The 19,403-nt window shown below is 42.0% G+C and overlaps 1 protein-coding gene across 2 annotated transcripts in view; it reads right to left on the reverse strand.

Moving 5' to 3' along the window:
- Positions 1-19,403, reverse strand: part of sorcs1 (sortilin-related VPS10 domain containing receptor 1) — a 207,167-nt gene that overhangs the window by 52,747 nt on the left and 135,017 nt on the right. For both annotated transcript variants that reach the window (XR_013789911.1, XM_079499906.1), the window contains exons 5-9: positions 15,338-15,411; positions 9,423-9,487; positions 7,699-7,817; positions 6,157-6,246; positions 2,016-2,195 (exon numbers count right to left, since the gene is read on the reverse strand). Coding sequence is in view for 1 of the 2 variants with exons in the window: in XM_079499906.1 (XP_079356032.1) it covers positions 2,016-2,195; positions 6,157-6,246; positions 7,699-7,817; positions 9,423-9,487; positions 15,338-15,411 (528 nt within the window). In the remaining variant the exon portion in view is untranslated. The remainder of the gene's footprint in view (positions 1-2,015; positions 2,196-6,156; positions 6,247-7,698; positions 7,818-9,422; positions 9,488-15,337; positions 15,412-19,403) is intronic.

Genomic DNA, 19,403 nt, shown 5'->3' on the forward strand with positions numbered 1-19,403 from the left:
GGGGATACTGGCGTCGTGACTCGTGAGTCGATAACAGTGGCATCATCTGGTGAAACACCGTCCTCTCGACGAATGACAGATGCTTCAATGTGACCTGGAGCAGCGCAATATGCTAAATGTCTGCTTCAGGCCACATTGAAACATATTATGTTGTGTTTGAGGTGGCGACCCAATCAATCCAATGGATTTGATTCGGTCACTGCGGGCAAATGGAAGTGGTTTTCAGGTGTGGGAGGTATCATGATGAACAAGTCTAATTATTTGATTCATAGCTCATATTTTGACTCCAACAAAATTGTGACCAGATTTGACTGAGAGCCTGCCATCGCGCAAATTCCAGCTTTTCACCAGAGGAGAAAAACCTTTTTTTATAGCACAGGCAGACTCTTCACATACTAGAGCACGTCTGCAATAAGTGTCAGAGCTGAAATCGACATGTAAATATGAAATAAATGCTTAAACATGTAGCTAGGTGTAATGTTAGAGACCACAGAAGTGAACCTTTCAAGTCTGTTTTCTCAACTCGCTGTTTTCTGCAAGACATTACTCTATAAGCCATATCTCCAAAACTGGTGGGTCAAACTGAACAACCAATATGTCAATTTGAAGCTATGATTCCCTGCTTTCATATGACACGAAAAAAAGAAAATTAAAAAAAATCCAATGGCAGTCCCTCAGTCAAATTTAGTCACAAATGTCTGATGCTCGGGTGCAACTGTTAATCAAATGAATTGTTTAATTAAAAAGATAATTGGTTTAACAAAAAATATAGCTTTTTTCCCCTCCAAATTAGCGAAAATAGACAATCTACTGGCTTCACAATGTGATGCATATTTTTGCACACACAAAAAAGGATTAGCATTATTATTGTTTTCACATTGACTTGATATGTAAAAAAAATAAAAATAAAATAAAAAATAATCGATAGAACAATCAGGAAGAAAATAATGGATAGTTGCAGGCCCTAGCTGATGCTGATATTTCCTTCTTGGAAACACGTAGAATGCTTCTACCTATCCTTGCCTTTGTATCGGGTACATTTGGCGAACTAATATCAGCAGTTATTCATCAAGAAAGGAATAATCTCAACTCCCCCCCTGACAAAAATCTATATCCTTGGCCCAGTCTGTTATTGCCTTTGTTGGTGTCAGCACTCTGAAAGCTGCTTCGTATTCACACAATGTGTTCTGCAAACAGTAGACCTATACCTGCAGCAGCAAGATCTACTTCCAAAATGAGGCGTACATTTCATTCTCTCTATCTCCCATAGTGCTGAAATATTGATCCCTGGCTATAATAACCCTCCATGCTGGGCAATCGTCAATCAAGTGCATTTTCTTTCTAATATCAGAGAAATGTGCCAAAATGGAAACAGCGGGAACATAAATGTCGACCGCTGTTACACCACTCCTCTCCTAGCGCTGCATTTCAGTTTTCTAACACACAGTAGTCGCATGATTATATAAAACAAAAAGGATAATCTTGCTGTTTTTCTTTTTTTTTCTCCAGAAACCTACTGTATAAGGTTTTGTTGTGAGAAACACTTATATAAAAGAGCCATAAGGTATTTGATAGAAAAATAAAAACAATAAGTAAGGTACGGTACCATCACTGCAGCTGCAGCATCCTATATATATATATATATATATATATATATATATATATATATATATTATTTTTTATTTATTTATTTTTACTTTTGATAACTGTAAGCTCTTTAAACAGGCATGTGCACTGTATAAAACTTTACTGTACATGGTTTATGCCCACCTGGAGGAATTTATAAAACGGAAGCTTGACACAGGCGCCAGCATTGTTGGCCAGTTATGAACCATGCACCTCTGCCACAGTATTCTCACTTTTAAATAGTAACTCCATTGATTAGGAATAGACAAACAGGCAGACACATACCTTATATATTTTACCTAGCTGGGGGGACATTAGTGAAGAAAGTGGACAAAAAACAAGATGGCCAAATTGCTACATGTAACTGGTTGGTTTGTGGACGTTTTTACCTCATAGAGGTCAACCATCACGTTGCCCTCCAGACCCATGCTGCTGACCACGTTCCCCAGGGCCAGGGTGTAGTAGACGCCTGCCGTTCGGGACACGTACAGGTTGTAGGTTTCATTCTGGTTCCACTCCTGGACGGCGGCCACCACGCGGTTGTCGTCTGTACTGATCACATGCAGTTCCTAGTAAGAGACACAGACCCGGAAACAATGGATGTTAAGATCTATAGCAGGGGTTCTCAACGTTTTTGGCCGGGGACCCCCGAAAATGCTTTGGCAACGTCTCGGGACCCCCGCCCCGCCCCCTCCCGACCCCCAATATAAATTGACTGCTACAATAACCTTAACCCATTTTGGGCGGGAACCCCTTTTGGTGTTTTAAGCATTATGTTATAATTTAGCTATTGAAAAATAGCAGATCTACAAGCTCATAGCGCGCCACCGAGTGGCGCGCTACGAGCTTGTAGGTCTGCTATTTTAGAAAAATCGTGAAAATAAAATTTAAAAAAAAATCTTTTTTTTTTCTTTTTTTTTTAAAAAATAATTTGGGGACCCCCTAAAATAATTTGGCGACCCCCCGAGGGGTCGCGACCAACGGGTTGAGAACCCCTGATCTATAGTGTGAGTCAAGCCTGAGTTATGCTACAGTAAGTTGCGGGCGGATGTGAAATAGATGATCTAACAAGCTCCTGTATATCTACAGCATACTCTGATTGGTTGGGAGGATGAGGTAAGCTCCGCCACCACGGAGATGCCGAGAGGCCACCTCCACTTCCTTGTTTACATTTTGTGGCGTGACTGTCGGTGAGTTGCAGACAGTACAGTATGAATAGCATGGCTTGGCCATACAGGACTGTGTCTGGAGACATTTAGTGAGACATGTACTGTAGTGAGACACTTAGTGAGACGCGTTGTTGTCACTCCAAGCATAAATTGGCCTTAATTACAGTCACTCACTCTGTCGCCAGAGATTGTTGGTTCTGAAGTGACTGCGATGTACAGTACACCTCTACTGTCATTGTTGTTGTTGTTCATTTATATTATATTCATTTATATTTTCAGTAATTTGTTATACTTGTCCAGTAGCATGCACTCATGTGTAGCATGAACTCATGTAAATGGCAATGATTACCTACTTGTGCAATTATGTACAACAGGGCTATTCAACTAAATTGTTCAGGGGGGCACATTGTCAGAAAAGCTGAGGGACCGGGGCAGGACTGAGATTGTAGATTGCCTATTTTCACTGCACAACACTGGCAAACGGCCAAGTATAAAATAGGGTTAAAGTTATACAGTAATCACAATCAGAATATTTAGCATTCACATATTGCATCTCTAACTTTGAGGATATTGCACTTATTATGAGATGATTATGATCGTCGGGTAGAGTTTACGCAAAGGACTGCACGCTGCTCTCTTGTGTGTTTTAATTTACCCCTGACTGTGCCAACAACACCTTGGAGAGAAACGAGAGCGACCGTGACGAACATGGCTTGATTGAATAAAACATGTTTATTTGTCAACGGGGGTGTGACGAGTAGGGCCATATGCACACAAACAGAGCTGCCCAGAATAGCAATTCCATAGCCAGTGTGATTTCATTTTTTTGGCCTTGATTCAAACACAAAATATCAAAGATGGCGACAAGCAGAGCCAGCTGTGAAGCGCTCTAAGTTGAGCCAATGTTTCAACAGAGACGGACTTTGTTGTTCCATGACAGCTGAACCTCTAAAACAACATGGACATGGATCTGTGGAATGTGTTCCGTGGAAAAACAAAGCAAAATAAAAAAGCAACAACATCAAAACATCTGTCAAGTATATATTTTTTTAACATAAGCTTTTCGACAGTTCTGCTTTATTTCGATATTGTCAGTGAGAGAGAGGCAGGACAGGTGTACAGAGAACAGGGCAATAAGACACACAGGACAGCAAACATGCAGTCCAGCCAGCTGGAAATCAAACCGGGAACAGGCTGAAGAAGGTATGTTGTGGGGTGGTTCCATTCATGTACTGTACTTAAAGTGTTTCTTATACTACAGCCATAGTATATAAGAGGTACTATTGTCGCTTATCCCCAAAATTGCTATCTTGCCTTCACAGGTTTGGGAATGCACATAAGCAAATAAGCAGATTCTAAAATCACCCGCTATGCCAACTTGACTATAATCAGAAGAAGTGAGTTCCTTGTGTTAATTGTGTTTAAATAAGATGATAGTCTATTCAAAGAAGACAATTAATTAATTAATTGCTTAGGAAATAAAAAACGAATTACAATAATATAACATTCTCTATAATCAGTAAGATGTAGGTGATCTGTCTATCAAATAGGGTTTTATTGAAAGGCAATCAAAGGCTAGAAGGTAAGGAAGCAGACGTAATGTGTAATGTCCAATCTTATCGGTGCCCCAGTGCGGCTGAAGAGTTTGTTTAATTAATCCAGAACAATTTAAAGTTCTCTATAAAAAGCAATGTGTGAGTGATAATTATGTATATCAAATATCATTTTATTAGTAGGCAACATGGCTCTTCCATGGGAGAGGGAGAGGGCATAAAATTTCACTGGGATTAGGGTTGTGCAGTCTGGCACGGTGATTGATTTTAATATTGTAATGCCCAAACCACACCTATGCATAATGTAATGGGTAGCAGGTGTTTTAGGGATAAGGCTGGTGTCTCAAGCTAGCAATGTTTGCACTGGAACAGCCTTTGCACAATGCTAAATCCCCAAGTAGTGGGATTAGGGATTTATATTATATATTAGGCTCTACTGAAAATAGAGCCTAATATCTCCATATTTTAAATCTTTTGTGTTTTTTTTCCTTTAATGGTTGTCCTACTTGATCGTACTACAGCGTCACACAAAAGTAGCAAAAGTAGCAGGTCCACAAGCTCAAAATGTGGCATGAAGTTAGTAACGTGTTTTGAGCTTGTACCCTATTTTGCTGAATATAAGACTACGTTTTTTTCCAATGGAAATATCCTAAAAAAACGGGGTCGTATTATAATCGGGGACTAGACTATTTGACATTCAATGTTCTTTTTCCACAAATGAGTCTTGAAAAATGGGGCTCATCTTATAATCAGAGTCATCTTATATTCGGCACAGGTAAAAACTACCTTTGAATTTGAATCCTGAAAAATAACAGTTTTGGATATATGAGATTTCCACCCGACAGAGACGATAATTATGTTAATCATTAATGTAAGCTGCATTTTGACCACTTCAAATGAAGGGACTTCAATACTGGAAGGGATACTTAGGACATTTGATTGATTGAATACTTTGTTAGTCATAAAATAAAATAAAAATGTAAACAGCATGTGGCACAGTAAGACATTAAGGCTAAAAGTAGGGGTGCACAATTATGAATTTATGACCGATATCCGATCTCCGATTATTTGCAGGGTCATATCTGCCGACACCGATTCTGACCGATTCCGATTATATGCTGCCTTCAATATCAGAAATACACAAAACAAGCGCCACAGAGCCATTGACAGTCACATTATTATTGCATCATCAATATCTGTGAAAATAATGTGGATTATTTTTAGACTGATCCGCATTGGCATTTTTGTGGCCGATATGGCCAATTTCGATATGGTACCGATTATATCGTGCATCACAGCTAAAAGGATAACACAACAAAGTCCTATGTGTGGTCCTATGTATTCACCTTCAGGCTAAAGATTTAGGGCTCCATTTTCGTCACGTTAAACACCTTATCCCTAAACTTCTTTGCCTTTTTTTACTATTTTGAAAAACATTTTTGAATAGTTGAATAGTTCAACTAGCCAATCTACCAAAAAAAAGGCAAAGAAGTTTAGGGATAAGGGGTTTAGCGGTGACCGCTAAACCCCTTATCCCTAAACTTTTTTTACTATACTTTTTACTTCTTTTTACTATTTTGCAAATACTTTTTGAATAGTTAAAATGTCCAGTCTACAAGCTCACAACGTGTCAATGTAGATTGGCTAGTTGAACTATTCAAACATGTTTTTCAAAATAGTAAAATAAATAGTAATAGTAAAAAATAAAATAAAAAGGCAAAGAAGTTTAGGGATAAGGGGTTTAGCAGTGACGAAAATGGAGCCCATGGTGTTTGGACAGATTTGTGTCAGACAGGAACAGTGCTCACCTTGGGCAAAGTGTACTTGGGCAGCTTCATGGGTGTAAACACGTCTCTCTTGGATGACACATAGTAGATTGGCCGCCCACCAGTTGAGACCTGAGTGTGATGATGAAACCATGCAGGGAAAACGCAGAGAAACAGGCAGTCCAGGCACTCACACGGTCCTCATTTATTTCACACTTGTGGGACCGATTACATAATGCCATAATGTTCTGGGGTTGAACAGCGTACTCATGTCCGCACCACGGACATGAGTACGCTGTTCAACCCCAGCACTTGAGTCAAAGTAGCCTACAGATACTCCTGGTCAAACATTACTCAACAAGTGTAATTTGATCTGTTCAAATGCTGGAGTTGCCTTTGCCTGCATGGCTCCAGCCCTGAATCGCTAGCCACGTAAATTCAGTTCTGAGTGTCAGGCTAATACTGAGTACTTGCTTAAAAAATATGAATACTTATAAGTACATGGTTTTAAATTATTGTAAATTAATTAATTAAACAAGTATTTTGTTATTTACTTGAAGGGATAGTTCACCCCCAAAATGACATTCTCTCAAATGTCTCCATGGAGACGTGAATTCATGGACATGTTTTTGTTTTTGTTGCATTCCTAAGCAAATAACAACCAGCAGTGGTTCCGGTAGGATACACAAAAGAGTCTCATTTGTGTCTCCTACCGGAAACATAGTAGGGAATCAGCCAGTTATTGGCGTAGGAATGCGACAAAAACAAATCCATGAATTCGTGTCTCCATGGGGTGAGTAATCGATAGGGAAAAAAAACTCATTTTGGGGGTGAACTACTCCTTTAAGTATTCAAAAGTACAAACTACATTTATTTTTAATATCAATGCATCGTTGTAGGTTTTCCTGAAATCTTCCAAAAACGCTCACGGCATGTCGCATTGCACCGCGTCGTGAGCTTGTAGATCTGCTATTTTCATAGCCATGGTTCATGACGCTTGTCCGTCAAGAGTGCCATGGCGGAACTTCAACCTTGTTTATGCACTTGCTCCATTCGGTGGCCATTTTATCTGTTTTTTCGCCATAATGAACAATACGGAACATACGGGTACTTACTGCGCCCGAGGAGAATTGTAACATCCGTGGTCTTGGGGTGAGCACTTCATATTTGAAATCTGAACGTTTATGTGACAGCCAACCCAGGGCAAAGCCAGGAGGGGAAAGAAGCGTACCACCTATGTAGACGTGCTGCGGCGCGACAGCTTGGCTGACAACACTGCAGAGCTCAAGAACCTGATGTTGGATAGGAATTTGTGGAGGGCAGCGATCCAGGAATCCCGAGTTGGTGTTGGCTAGACCTCACTCTCGCAGCAACTAACTAACTACTATGTACAGTAGATGTACAGTAAGGGCTGTAAATGGAGCAAGTTCGTAAACCAAGTTGAAGGCTCAAGTGTTTCATTCATAATGTAATGTGAGCGTATTAAGTATAAAACAAAAACAAGGACAGTACAGATACTGTTCACAGAACAAATTGTCTTAGCGGCAATTTTTATTTTTTTTGAAACCCGGGAAAATGTCCTACCTGGACGAAGACATACTCATCTTGCACCACCAGAGAATTGGGGTCAATGTAGCCGGGGAATGGCTTCCCCTTGTTGGCATCTGTGCAGTTCTGCAGCTTGCAGGTGACATACAGCGCCTCTGTAACACACACACACACACACACACACACACACACACACACACACACACACACGTCAAGTCATGGCACAGATGACAGTACACTAGTGTCCGGGGACCCCCATGGGTCCTTGGGAGGGTTCCAGGGGGTCTCCAGCTAAATGATTGATAACCAGCTACATCCAAACTAATCCATCCACCCGCCGACCTCATTTAAAAGGGAATACCACTAATTTTCAACATTGAACTATGTCATTAATATACCTTAGAAAAGGGGACTTTTCTAAGGTATATTTTGTCCTACACAAACATTAATTGACAATGAATGGACAATTTTGAGTGTCCGTGTAAACACAAACATTGCGTAACACACAAATTGAAGACGAAGGTGAGGACGCATTTTCTGATTGGCCGGAATGAGATCATGTAAGTACATGTACGATGATAAGAGCGCCCCTCACTTCACACGGGTGTGATTGTTATTATTTCCACACAACAACTCTAAGTTATATTAAGGACATAGTTCAATGTTGAAAATGAGTGGTATTCCCCAGTTCCTTATTGATAGGACACCATCATGTATACTCCTTTGACGTTCCTCTGGTTCCAAATGCGCCATATGTGGAGAGAGAAAAAAACACCTAAGTGTGCAGGCTATAGCCTTCACCCGGAGTGCTGAGCGGACCTTGGTTCCATATGTACTTTCTCAAGGGTTTAAATAAACCCGACGTTTTTTCAAAAGGGCATTAGGCCAGTGAAGAAAGGCAGCCTTCACTGAGCGGCCTCCATTGGGTCCTTCCATTTCCAGTGTCAATAAGGTGGCCTCAGTGGACAGGTAGGCTGTGGGGGGGAGACAGACGGCCAGGGGGCCAATTGCTTTCCTTGCCTTCATTGGCAGTGCAGAGAGAGTGGCTGTCCCAAAGTGTTAGCCTCTGCCAGCCACGTGTCCCCTTTGACCACATGTTCATGATCAATAGTGATGGCTTCTGAGAGAGGGTGGCTTGGAGGTCTGACTGTGTGTGTGTGACTGTGTGTGCGTGTGTGTGCGTGTGCGTGCGTGTGCGTGCGTAGACGGCAGTGTCTATTGCCTCCAGGGCTCAAGCCGTGATTTAACTGCAAATAGGTGACACGCCACTGCTTTGCTATATTAGACTGAAAAAACTACACAAACAAAAACAAACAATCTTGAGTTTGCTACTAATATTTATTTTATGTATGCATTATTTAGATTATAATAATAGGCATAACAATAATCAAGAAGGAATATACAGTGGGGTGTGTGTGTGTGTGCGCGTGTGTGTGTGTGTGTGTGTGTGTGTGGCTCATTCATCAAAACAAGTGTGAACAGTGTCCCAGTTGTCACTATCGCTCATGAAAATGAGCGATACACAAACATGCACGTGCACACATGCGCACACACGCACACGCACAGCTTCAGAACACATTCTAATACATGCATTACTTTCCCCTCCAGTGTCACTGTGTGTTCCTTCACCTGGGCATTCCCTCTGTCCCTTCATGTTAGCCGTCAGAGGCATGGCACACACAACTCCTTCTCTACTCTAGTACAACACAGTACGAACACGCCGCGGAATGGAGAAGTCAACTCAGAAAACAATTACTCACGTCCTTCAGAGATGCTGGTTTCCAGGTGAATTAAGCCCGGTTCTTTGTCCAAACCCATTTTCGACCTGTAAGGGAGACAAATGTGTTTCAGGACCATCACCATCGCTCTATTTTGGCCGGGGAATAAGGGGCAGGCGACAGAGCTAATGGCATCAATCGTAGCTACATGTGCAGTCAGATCTGGGAGATAAAGCTTCATGCGGCGATGGCAAAATGGTTTTATAACTACAAGGTGGTAACTGTCAAATGCAATGACGGCTGTCATAAACCAAGTGGGTTTCGGGAGAACCTCTAGGGGTCCTCAGGGGGAGTTCCAGGGGGCTCCCCATCTAAAGAAATATAGCATCAAAATGTGTTTAGTTTGCTCCCTATTATTCTTTATTTCTGAGCGGTGCCTCTGCTCCATTATGCAGCTATGTGTGTCCCTATGTATGTACAGTATGTGTACGTGTCCCAGCATGGATGCGTGTCTGAGCACGGAAAGCTGCAACACAATAACTAAATAATTTCTCGACCGTTTCGGACCGTTTGTTTGTTTACTTTGTTTGGGAAATGCAGTGTCCAATCATTTTTCACATCCCTTGAAATCCAAAAAATGGTATAGTGCAATTCCCAAAGTTTTTTTGTAAGGTTTATCTTAAAGCTTATCTTAAAGGGAGTGGAGAATCAGAAGTGAAATAAAGGCACCGTCATAGGAGAGAACGACAGAGAGAGAGAGAGAGAGACCATAATCACCAGAAATTCTAATTATTAGAGTCATTGCTACTGTACTGTAGTTAGACGGTAATATCCGGACTGTTAATTAAACTGACCCTATGGGTCAATTTGTACACTTTGAGAGTTGAATGAACACTTTGCTGTGGTAGTGTAGGTGAATTTCTAAATCACAGCTTCAATAGGGGGTCCTTAGAGTTACCACAAGGGGGCCCGCTAAATCTGTGTGATAGGAACGTTGTTGATGTGCGCGTAGCTTGTAGATCAGTTATTTTCTGTGAAGAGATTTGTTGTAGAGCAAAAAAAGAGCAGATCAAGTACAGAGCCATGGCCAAGTGTATTATTATTATTATTTAAAAATAATATGTAAACAAATAAACTTGAATTTACTCTTGAATCTGTGTGCCATAACCACATCTCACCATGACTGGCCTGGAAACGATATTGTACCGATCCATTCATCGCAATAGATGTTGGATACTCAAAATGACACTATTCATTCTAAGAATAAACCTAAATACTATACCGTATATAATATATATCAAACCGTATAATTGATAGTGCTGTCATACAAGTGTGCAACACAGTTTTATACAATATGTATAAAACTCTCAGGTAAGGAGTCCTTGGCCTGAAATATGTTGAAGGCCCCCGTTCCAGTTGAAACCATCTCTGAATAAGCTGGCCTAGTTGAGTTCACTTTGCTTACAGGCTATTATGTCCATTTTCCACTGAATAATTCAGTCGGGTAGCCAGAAGCCCAGAACCATAGCTGTTGTTAAAACTTTTCCTTTTTACAATAGTTACTGGAAGGTAAAACTCAGCTATCAGCTTCAGCTTTTGGACTTATAATACCAGACTGGGTACCAGTGGCGTGCACAATATATTATTTATGCACCAAAAACCGTCCGGTTCCACGTGCTGCACAAGGTGCCCTTTTTTCACTTGAGCACCTGCCCCTCTAAATGTCTGTTCACGCCACTGCTGGGTACGACATTGATTTTGACAGCTGTCCTTGTATCCCAAGAGATCGTTTCGCTGTAGGACCAGCTGGGAGGGGGGGAATACAGGAGTGGTTTAGTCATGAGACGGAGCTGTTGCCTCATGAAAAAAGAAATACAAAAAAAGAAAAAAAATCAAAGGGAGGCAGTGCCAGATGTTTCCTTGCAGATTGGTGTCATTTTCAGTGTCTGAATTTCTTAAGCGAAAGAAGTGATTATCCAAATACATACTTTTTCAAGGTTCATGGGAGTTGTTACAGCATGCAACCAACTTTTTGATATTAAAATTAATAAATATATCATTGAAGTTGCTGGCAAATCAATATAGCACACTACAATGCGCGGCCAGAGCTACGCATTGTCACCTATCCTGTTTCATGGACAGGATCTCGAGGCAAAGTCGTGGCGGAGGGGGTATACGGCTCGGTGAGCTAAAGCCCTAACCACACCAAAGGGTCGAGACGGTTTTAGCGTTGTCCCTGCGGTGTGATATGTCCTGTTGCATGTTGACGCGCGTCGTCCCTAGTGATTCAACACATGGAATTCAATGGACCAAACCACACGAAATGGGTGTGGGTCATGACCGAAAGAATAAGGTCGCGAATACAAGTGGCTGAACGGCTCAACGGGTGGCTGGCATCTCCCTGGAGAGAGGGAGAGAGAGAGATACTCGGTGTAGAGTCGCTGCTTCTTCGCCTGGAAAGGAGCCAGCTTAGTTGGTTCGGGCATCTGGTTAGGATGCCTCTCGGGCGTCTCCCTAGGAAGGTCCTCGAGGCACGTCCCACTGGGAGGAGACCCCAGGGCAGACCAGGCGCAGTTGGAGGAAACACATCGACTCACTGGTCTTGGAACGTCTCGGAACCCCCCAGGAGGAATTCACTAATGTTGCTCTGGAGAGGGAAGTCTGGAGCTTTCTGGTGGAGCCGACTACAGATAAGCGGTTGAAGATGGATGGATGGACATTTTGCAGTATAAAGATGACAAATGTATTCCTGTAAACTTTGTGTATAGGCCTACTTGTATACTTTGTCGCACGGCGGTGTCACTCGCCAAAAACAGACGATTCACAAGGTCAGCGAGCTTGTAGATCGGCTATTTTCGGCGCACGACACGACCGCACGACGAAGTACACATCATGCTGGAGAGTTTCTTGCTTAGCCTCATTACCAGGGTTACCACTACACTTCGCAACACAGTATGGATCCTAAAATAGAAACTCTGCCAGCCATTGCAGCAGCAAGCAGCCCTCTGGGCTCTCTTCACTCCTGGCTACCCGGCTTGTTACCACTTTTGACAGTTTCCCTACAGCCCTTCGAACAAAAGCTTTTTGTTACACATTACTACAGAGGCCAGTCATTCGGAGAAAAGTATTCTCCCATGTTGTGATGGTCTGGTCGCAAAGACCGCAAGTAAAAGATTGGGTCGAGTTCAGATATTTTTTATTTATTTGTTTTTGTATCGATTTAAAATGTTTTTTTTTGTCTTGCATAACACAATGTGAAGAGGTCAAAATGAACGTGTCGTTTTGGGTATTCAGGGGTGCGCGCAGGCGGAACAATGGACATTATTACTTTGCCTCAAGAAAATCTACAAAGCTTCTCAAGTTGTGTACTGTTTCTTTACCAACTTAAAAAGAAAGCAAAAGTACAGTATTAAAGGAGCATTCAGTGATTTGGGTGATTTGGAAAACCACCCAGTCCGCCCCGGTAACAAAATGTGCACATGCACGCTCTACAGTGGGGGGAAGTGCAACAGGCCAACAGCATGTGCACCAAGGCCCGCCCCCACTCGATCATGATTGGAGGAAGGCCCCACTCATCCTGATTGGATGAAGGTTTTGCCACCCGCCACCAAAACTGAAACTAGGGTTTTTTGACCCCAGGGGCTCACTGGGGACAGGGAGGAACTCCTTATATGGTCAGCACACTCTATAGTAGGGAGGATTATCCAGAAAAAAAGAAAAAATAAGTGATATTTGAATTAAGTCAAATCACTGAATATACCTTTAAGATTACACACGAACTCTAGAAATACAAAAGTCATAGAGCACCTATATACCACCAACCATATACAGCCGCTATTGACAGAGAACAGTCCCTCTGTCTATTTTGGCCATTGTCTGTGTTTCCATGATGCAATTGAATGCAATCCTTCCCTGACATGATAAACTCATATTGTCAGGGGTTCCCAAACTTTCTCAGCTCGAGGCCCAAAAGGGAAATGTGGTGTCCGTCCGACAGACTCCGTCAGACTTGCCAAAACCCATTATTAAGTTATTCTGACTGGCAGTGGCGGTGTACCTGGTAAATGTGGTAAGGTAATACATAATATTAATAACAATTAATAACAATACGTTATTGATATTTAATTATCCAGATTTATTTTTGTCTCACTGTGTGTGAATAGTATCTATCTATCCATCCGTCCGTCCGTCCGTCCGTCCGTCCGTCCGTCCGTCCGTCCGTCCGTCCACTCGGCACAACAGCACATTATAACTACCAGACAACACTTTAAAGGTTGTGTCTATAATACATATTATGGGGGTCCCTGGCACTCAAACTCTTAAAATGGGGTCCGCGGCCAAATACACATATCAATTTGGAAGGCGTATGTCTTACCAGCACACATCTCATAGTACTGTAAATGCATGCAATCTCTGTCTGAAACCCTCCAACCGATCAACTTCAGCAACTTGGCAAGTGTATTGCTGAGTGGCTGAGGGAGTTCCATCCAAGTGGGATGGAAGTTGGTCAGATCAGCGGTTTCCCAGGAATATCTATAAATCAACGAATCTCTGTATCTATCTTGTCTGTTTGTGTCCCTTGTATGCCCGTATAGTATATGGAGATCCCTGTATCTGTGAATCTGTATTGTCTCCACCGGGCCGAAGCCATGGCCGAAACTACGTTTTGCCTCCGTCCGTCCGTCCGTCCGTCCAGATGACAGAGCAAAACCTCTGCCCCCAATTGTTCAGATCGTACTGTTATAGCACCACTATGAGGCCAATTTTTGCAAAACATTTTTTTAATATATATTAAAACTACTCCCACAGATTTCGTCCAAAAATCACGCAAATCGGTATACATAGATAGACCTGCAATCAACACGCATCTGTCCGATAGTCCTATAATCAACACGGATCTGTCCAATTTTCCATATTCCATCCCGATTGGATTCCAAAGTTTGCAGGATTGGTCTGTTTTGAATAAAATGCCTCAAATCATGAACATACAGTAGCTTGGAAATCTGCTACATTTTCAGTATGCCTATTTAGATTTTTTATAAATGCAGGTGGCTTGCATCAGGTGAAATCCCCTGATGAAGGCCCCTCACGGCTGAAATGTCGTGTCCTGATTAGAATGGTGTTTTAACAAAATAAACACTGTTGGAGCAAAGACTGCGTGCGGACTTCTCCTTCTCTCTATTTAGATTTTTTACAATAATAATGAATCACATTTTCCCTCAAAGTGTCGAGTCGGCCTTCTACTTTCTGCACCCTCAAAGTTGAAAAAAAACATCAAATCAATTAAATTGATATGTTTTAACATCTATATGTTATATCTATGCAGTAAAATTCTCAGTTACTTAAAATTCTTATAAGTAACATTTGGCTACATTTGTACATTAAGAGTAACAATTGGACAAATGTTATATCGTTATGTTTGCCTGAGTACAGTGGAATAATTAAAGTATTTGATACGGCTCAACATCCTCCTCCAACGCCACGCCCCCTCCCACTCCCTCAGGTCTGGTGATGCAAACCTCTTGGACATCCCCAAAACTAAAAACGCACCTTGGCTCGACGGGGCTTTCTCAGTTGCAGCCCTCCCTTTGGAACTCACTCCCACCTCACATCAAAGCCGCCAGCCTTGCCCTGTTCAAAGCCTCACTCAAGCCCACCTTTTCAGACTCACTTTCCCAGCCTAATTCAAATCCCTTTCTGCCTTTTAGTCTAAACTTAATGGATTTTTTTTTTCTCTGCAGAATGTTTAGCCTTTTAACTATTTCTCTTCTAATAAAGTTGTTTTGTTGTAAAGCGACTTTGTGTACTAAGAAAAGCACTTGGCGCTATACCTACACTGTATGTATTTCTAGTATTATAACATCTCAGAGGCAAATACAGAAGCAGTACTTTTTACGCAACTACAATTATTATTTGACAGCTTTGTTCAACACTGCTAGTGAAAATCGTATGCTTACCAATAGAAGCGATTGGGGGCCACTCTCTCGTGCACAAGCTGCCATCTTCTGCCGAACTCCACTGAGCTATAAAGCTGCAGGAAACAAAACAAAATAAAAAATACACATAGGTTTTATTCAAGTCAGTAACATGTTAACTCAATTATAATGTGTCTCCACTTTTCAGCCGCAGCCATGAAAGAAACACACGTACCGATTATACACACCAGGAGTGTGAGTGTGACGAATAAAATGATCCGAAAATGTCACAAATATTTCACGTCAAACTGTTCATTTGGTGATGCCTCATACCTCATGTTGCTTTCATTTATTTTTAAATTACGCACGCACGCACACACGCACGCACACAAGCACACTGTTTCGTGTAGACACCACCAAATTAGATTATTTTATCAAAAAATTTAGAGGGAAAAAAACTGCATTATTCCTCTTCCCACACAAGCCGACATTTAACCTGCCTGCAGATTGTGAATCATGCTGCAGATACTTAAACCATGCATGTTCACACACACACACACACACACACACACACACACACACACACACACACACACACTCTCGAGGCTGAACACCGCTGGGGTTTAAAATATGAAGCTGTTAAAGCAAGGTGTTTTTAGGTGTAGGTATTATTCCACGGGAGAAATCGTCAATGTCGGGCAGAAACCTCGTATCCTGTATGTTGTATGTTGACATGCAAGGTTTCCCGACAGCGATTAGATTGTGCACCCTCTAACAAGCCTGTGGTTAGACAGCGGGGTGAGGACTGAGGAGAGGAGAGGCTGACCGCAGCGGGTGGTCTGAATGCAACCATTGTTCACCAGTCAGCAAATTACTGGTCTGCTGAGATTTCACCACCAGTTATCCATGTCATCGCGACCGTGGAAATCAGCCATACTGATAACCGCTAAGGCCTATTTTAATTAATCCAAAATTCATCATTCACTGCGTGAAAAGAGGAGTTAACGGGCAATTATGGGCACTGTATTTTGCCCGTAAACCTCAAGTTTAGCGGGCATATACAGTTAATATACAGTAATATACGGGTGTGATGGTACAATTCGGGAGTTTACCGGAGTTTGTTGGAAAGTTTAACGGGAGTTTCCTGTAATATGACACATCCGTATCCAGTGTCTAGGATGGACACAACCTGTTTCTGGTCAAAATTGTATTGTTCCCAGTGAGCAAGCAGGCATTATTAGCTCAGTGGTAACAATGCCAGCACAGAGGAGACCCATGGGTTCAAATCCAGGATAGATCAGGAAAGTTACAAGTTTGTTGTTTCACATTCATATTTTGTTGACTGATGTCTGTGTTCTGTCATTAAATAAACAAACTTGTCAGAAAGATTATAATTATATGTTTCCTCTCTCAAAGAAATGCTGTACCAGGACAAAATGATAAATCAGTTTACTATAAATTACAGCAACATTTTTAATGAGGCATAAAACTTATTCCGGCATTTCAATTAGGACTATTTCCACGTAGAGCACGAGCAGCCATGCGTGATGTGTAAACAGTCATTTATTAGCGAATAACTCGATACTCTGTTTACATTTAATTATTTGCAAATTTTGTATTTATTTACTCTGTGCTGAAGGGTGAAGTCAGGGCCAGCATATAAATACTGTTTGATGTTGACATTACTTTACCTGTAAACAGAAAGAAGCTATTTATGATTCCATTCCATTTTCAATTGACAATATTGCCCAGCCAAGGGCAATATTAAGTATAGTTCTGTATCAGATAAACAATCAATCCCAAATTCCCAAATCTTCCATCGACTCTGATCAATCAACCATGATAAACCCTTTGTGACATAAGCTACAAAAGGAACCTTACCGTGTGTGTGTGTGTGTGTGTGTGTGTGTGTGTGTGTGTGTGTGTGTGTGTGTGTGTGTGTGTGTGTGTGTGTGTGTGTGTGTGTGTGTGTGTGTGTGTGTGTGTGTGTGTGTGTGTGTGTGTGTGTGTACGCATGCGCTTGCTTGCGTGTGCGTGCATGCACGCTTGTAATTACTGTATCCAAATGTATCCAACAACGAGCAGGTGCAAACTATTCCCTGCGAGTGTTGAATATTGGACATAATTATACGCTTCCATGAGGAGATAAGCACCTGCAGGAGGGAGAGGGACTTCCATGTTGAACAGCGTTAAGCAGATGGGCGAAAAGTGTGCGATGGAGGATAAGGCAGGTAATCACAGCTGACTAATTATCCTCCAACACTGAGTAAACACTTAGTCAGGCGAGTCACAAGAAGCCACGTGATGGAGGAGGGAAGGTTAAACTCTCACAAATAACCCGCCTCCTTTTAACCACCTAAACCCTATGCTTTGTTGACCGGGGTCCCCCGGGTGACTGAACTCGGCTCTCTCCTCGTTTCCCTCTACACAAAATCTCTTTGCAGAAAACGCGCCGACACGTTTTGAGCTTGCGCATTTGCCTATTTTTTGCAAATTGTTTGCATTTTTTGACACATGGACATTTGGACACTAAGGTTCAGATCATGTAACCTCTTCCCAGGCTTTTCTCAGAAAAGTGGAGAAAAGCGTAGTAACAAACGGGCGGGACTTCAAAGCGAGACAACTATTCCACAATCTCCGAATGCTACAGTATAGTATATTATATTGTACTATACAGACAGAGTCTGGAACTACACCTCCCAAAAGCAGAGAAAGGAAGTAATCTGTCCGTCATTTCCGTGCAGGATCATATATTTTAAAATATCTTTAAAACATGTTTTTAAAATCACATTTGTGCTAAGCAGAAAGTTATGCTTTGACTAATTATATTTGCAATTTATATTCAGCGATTCCGTGGTCCGAGGTGTGTGATGGAAGCATTTGAAAATTGTGTGAGGCAAGAGTCTGGCGCACGAGACTAATCGGAACATAAAAAAATATATAAACAGATCTGCAAAGCATCAATGTAACTTCCTTACCTACTTCTGGTAAAACACTCTCAATAGCAGGCCTTTCCTAGCATGGGGTCCATATGTTTAAATGCTCAAAATGTCTCTCAACATAAAATTGCTGCAATCAGGTATGGAGTGTGAGTGACTGGTTGCTGGGAGACAACAAGCTCAGATAAATGCAGGTTGACATCCTGATGGTGAATTAAACTACCTCACCAGAAGGCCATGCATTAAGTACGACATGAGAGTTGTGTATACATCCCATGTGGTGGTGGTGAGTAATACTGGAGCTGCACAGGGGACAGTCCTGCTTCCTTTTCTGTTCACCTGATACGCCTCAGACTTCTGCTATACTACTCGGGTGACTGTCACCCCCAGAAGTTCTCTGGCGACAGCTACAGTATATTGTGGGGTGTGCGTTGACGAGGGTGACAAGGAGGAGTACAGAACCCTGGTGGAGAAGTTTGTGCAGTGGGGCAAGGAGAAACACCTGCAGCTGAATGTTGGTGTTGGAAAGAGCCCCTGACCCCTGTCACCATCCAGGGGCTGATGTGGAGGTTGCGGTCTGTATGGACAACACACCGAAATGGCAGACTTTCTGACCTTATAATGTAACAAACTGCTTTTACCCTTGTATCCCATCAGACGGGGGGAGGGGGGGGGGGGGAGGGGTATCACTAAGAATTATGTTTGACACCGCATAAAAGTAGACTCTAAGGAGAGAGTAATTTGGGCCAAATTATCCTCCATCATGGACACTGCCACCAACCCTTTGTACAGGGTACTCTCACAGAAGGTACACTTTCAGTAAATGGTTCTCGATGAGGTGAACTCAAAATATGTCCCGCAATAACCTGGTTGTAGGTAAAGTATGGACTATGGAGTCAACAACACGAGGTTGAAAAGAAGGTCAAAGTTGGCGAATACAAAAGCAAAGGAAAGAGGCATAGGTTGGACACATTTCTCAATGTGAATCTACTACTTTTGATTATTTTGTGTGACGCTGTAGTATCATCAAGTAGGGCATCTATGGAAAAATATTTACATGTAATATATGGAAACTCTGCCCTATCTCTATCGACAGCAACGATATGCATCTTTATTTATTAATAAACTGCTGAGGAACAGTGAGCCCAGCCCACTGGGTCCTGGTGCTG

The sequence above is a fragment of the Electrona antarctica genome (assembly GCF_951216825.1).
Source record: "Electrona antarctica genome assembly, chromosome: 4".
Lineage (NCBI taxonomy): Eukaryota > Metazoa > Chordata > Actinopteri > Myctophiformes > Myctophidae > Electrona > Electrona antarctica.